The sequence below is a fragment of the Tuber melanosporum genome (assembly GCF_000151645.1).
Source record: "Tuber melanosporum whole genome shotgun sequence assembly, scaffold_63, strain Mel28".
Taxonomy (NCBI): domain Eukaryota; kingdom Fungi; phylum Ascomycota; class Pezizomycetes; order Pezizales; family Tuberaceae; genus Tuber; species Tuber melanosporum.
The window spans coordinates 458,049-461,660 of NW_003299110.1; the positions used below are offsets into that span (position 1 = coordinate 458,049).

The following is a 3,612-nucleotide window of genomic DNA, read 5'->3' on the forward strand; positions in this document are numbered from 1 at the left end:
GGATGCGGCATCTCCAGAAGAACAGTCCCAATTCGCGCTTCGACTCATCTAATTTCTGAATCAATTGGCTAAGATTGTTTGATAGCATATATTTATCCTCCTAGTCTGCTCCCAACCCACTCGAGCCCTTCGGTTCTCTTGCCGACTTGCCCCTCATTGTCACCAGCTTCGGATCACTCATCATCTCCGGAGCTCGATTTCTGTGATCCACGAAAGCTCACATATCCGTCACCCAATCCGTCCGCTTCTGACAAGGATTTGGAGTTTGCTACTCTTCCTTCCATTCGCGATGATGATGACGAACACAACTTCATGCTCGGTATGGGAAAGGACGATATTAAGACCGAGGGAAGGGATTTTGCCCACGGCTTCCTTGGTCTCGAGGAGCAACTCTCTGACTTCGAGTCTGATAACGAGCTTGTCTCCGGATTGATGAACATGCCACAGAACACCATCAACCCCGTCGATCTTCTCGGAAACAGGCGTCAGCGTGATGGCTTTGATGACGAGGAGGGCTGGGAGATGGATGACCTGAGCGATGATGAGAGCGTATCTGGTGATATTAACAGCCAGGAATTTCAAGCACCGTTGTCTCCTCCTCCATCTGATTCGTCTCGAGGAGGCTCCGCAATCCCTCCCACCAAGCAACGCAAGGTTCAGAGGAAGATCAAGGCTGAGACGTATGAAGACTCCGAAGCGGAGCTCGACGATATAATTGCCAACGCTCGAGCAAACGGGTACCCCGAAAGTACTTGCGATGGTGATTTCTTTTCGCACTCTAGCTGCCATGAATCATCAATCACACCTGCCCCAACCGAATCATCCTTCTACGAGTCTTCGGATTCGCAGGTAGTTTCCCCAGCACCCGTCGTCCGCCGTGGACGTAAGCAGTCTTTGACTGAGGATCCCTCAAAGACTTTTGTGTGCCACTTGTGCTCCCGCCGCTTCCGTCGACAGGAACACCTCAAGAGGCACTTCCGCTCTCTTCACACCAAGGATAAGCCCTTCTCTTGTGGCGAATGTGGCAAGAAATTCTCACGTTCTGATAACCTGAGCCAGCATGCACGAACTCACGGAAGTACCACCATTCACATGACCCTCATCGATGGTGACATGATGGGCGAGGATGATTCGGATGTGCTTTCAGAGCATAGCGAATCATTAGGCATTGTCCTTGTCAACGCAACCCAAGCCTCATCGGGGATCAAGGATAAGATTTCTTCCTCATCACCAGAGTCCAAGAAGAGCCGACGTAAGAGAAAGAGAGACGAGTAATGGTAACACGACGGATGCCTGGGCGTGTGGTTAGCATAGCGAAAACATTTGATTTTCGGGCGCTATTATTTCTATTGTTTTATTGTTTCCTTTTTATCCCTTCTTTTCTTCCACATTGAATTTTATTCGATTCCTTGTTACATGGTGATTGGGAGGTTTAGATACCAGGTGTATGGCGGCGGCAGGGGCTTGGGGTAGGCACAAAAGAAATTAATGCGGCGCTTATATTTGGGGATTGTGATTTGTCTTTTTTTCTTTTCACTTTTATTCTTATTCCCATTGCGTTCAATTCTCAGTAAGAGGAGGATCTCCGATTGAAAAAAGGAAGCTCACGAAAGTTGGACGCTACGACACGAGGAGATACGAAAAAAATCCATTCATCAACATTACTACTCTTAATAATTTCTGGGCCAGTACTTTCTTTTCGATTCGGAGCAACAAAAATGGTTCATAGGTGGGCGAGATATGGGGTTTTGGGGGTTTCATTTGGTTGGTAAAAAGAGCAAAAAGATGAGAGCCACCTGGGTTTTTCGAAGAGTCAATTTCCGATTTTCCTACAAATCGGCATTATCCTTTTGAGAGCAATGATGGAGGGGATGTCGTTATCCTATTAACTAACAAGCGCTCGTTACGTGAACATGATTTTACTCGATTGGGAACAAAAATGGGCAATAATAGGCTGACGGCATTCCCTATTCACTGCCTCTTGGACGCGGGTTTATTTGGGGGGTTGATCATTGCGCTCTATGATAACTTTTGGTACTCTTTTTTTGTTCGTCGGTTGGTTTTCATTGCATTTTTTTAGGGGGTTTTTCTTTTTTAACTGTCTTTTGGGTGGCATTTGAGAAACGTTGATATTCATTTATGTATTTTTTTTTCCTCCTTTCGCTTTACTTTTACTACTTTTTACTCTCTTGCCCTCGTTTTATGGCTGCATGGAGGTTTTGGTTTCAGGTTTTTTTCTTCTTTTCTTTCACCTTTCATGTTATTTCTTTTTTTCTTCTGGAATGGAGATGGAATGGAAGGAGGGCGATGGAGAATATTGTAGGATGGGATTGGTTTGCTTTTTACGGGGTTTTTTTTCTTTTCTTTTCTTTCACGTTTTATTCTTTACTTTTTTTTTTTTTTTACCTCTGTGCTGGGCACTAACTTCTCTCATTTCTATCTTGTATTCTTCTTTCTTCTTATTCTTACTCTTTAACAATTTTCTTGACTCCACATTCTACCTTACCTGCTAGCCATACCTATGCATGATAATAGTCTAGTCTAGTCTACTCCATGACAATTGTACTTGTACGAGAGAGAATACCGTACAATTATCTTTCCAATAATTCCACACATCTTATCCCATCACAAATTATCCACGTGAACCCGGTAGATGGATGATCAGAGCGCAGCGACTACAAATCACAAGGCCCCTCTCCTCCGCCCCCAAATGCATATCATAATATCATACATAACCCATCGCTTAAACCCCAAGCCAGCGCTAACCGTAGACTATCCCTACCATCATAGCGCGTTACACGGCAGTCAAACACAAGAAGCGTAAGCGCTAGGTCACCCACCCACCCACCTACCGTACTCGTACAGTGCTGTACTTACTGTACTCGAGTATTGTTGTACCCATGGGTGGAATCTCACCGAGGTGCTGCACGGATTGGTCTTGTTCGGGGCATGATTTGGCGGGTGGTGATGGGTTCTTTTGGGACTTTTTTTTTTTTTTTTTTTTTTGGTGGATGGTAAGGTATCATACCGGTATCATACTCGAGTGGAATAAGTAGGGTAGGGTGGGATTGCCTGCCATTCTTGGTGGATATGATGGGTAGGTATAACTCGTAGGTTACTGATATTTGGGTTAGGGTGGGTTTTGAAGAGATCTGTGCTCGTATCGTACGGTTACCGTATGTACAAGTATCATAATATTATCATATGATAACTCTATGAGTACGCTGGACTTAGCTATCATAAGCAACTAACTAACTATACGAGTACGAGTACTTACGGGTGTGTAAAAGGGGGAGACCCGATTGTGCTCCAGGTCATGTGTTATTTTATTCTTATTTTTATTGTTTTATTATTTTTTTTAAAATGGGTGCATTGCAGGGAAAACAAGGAAACTTAGTTTGCATAGCAACCAGGAGAATTTCGAGAAATAGGGAAAAATGTATTTTTGACACAGGAATTGAAATAGGACAACCGTCTATGGCATATATAGTCTGAGACTAAAGTATAATAATCTCTTTAGCTTTCTGTTTAATCCTATGCAAATATTTTGTATTTTAGTCAAGCTTAATGGGACTCATTCTTCTTCCTACCATGGGGCAACATTATCTTTTT

The 3,612-nt window shown here is 43.6% G+C and overlaps 1 protein-coding gene; it reads left to right on the forward strand.

Annotated features, from left to right (window-relative positions):
* The first annotated feature begins 83 nt into the window (after positions 1-83).
* Positions 84-2,554, forward strand: GSTUM_00009963001 (uncharacterized protein). XM_002840998.2 has 1 exon: positions 84-2,554. The coding sequence occupies exon 1, from the start codon at positions 313-315 to the stop codon at positions 1,273-1,275; it is 963 nt and encodes a 320-aa protein (XP_002841044.1). The 5' UTR covers positions 84-312; the 3' UTR covers positions 1,276-2,554.
* The last annotated feature ends 1,058 nt before the right edge of the window (positions 2,555-3,612 follow it).

Excerpts from the sequence above, each read along its gene's own strand:
- GSTUM_00009963001 (XM_002840998.2), top strand. The coding sequence starts at position 313 with ATGCTCGGTATGGGAAAGGACGATATTAAGACCGAGGGAAGGGATTTT.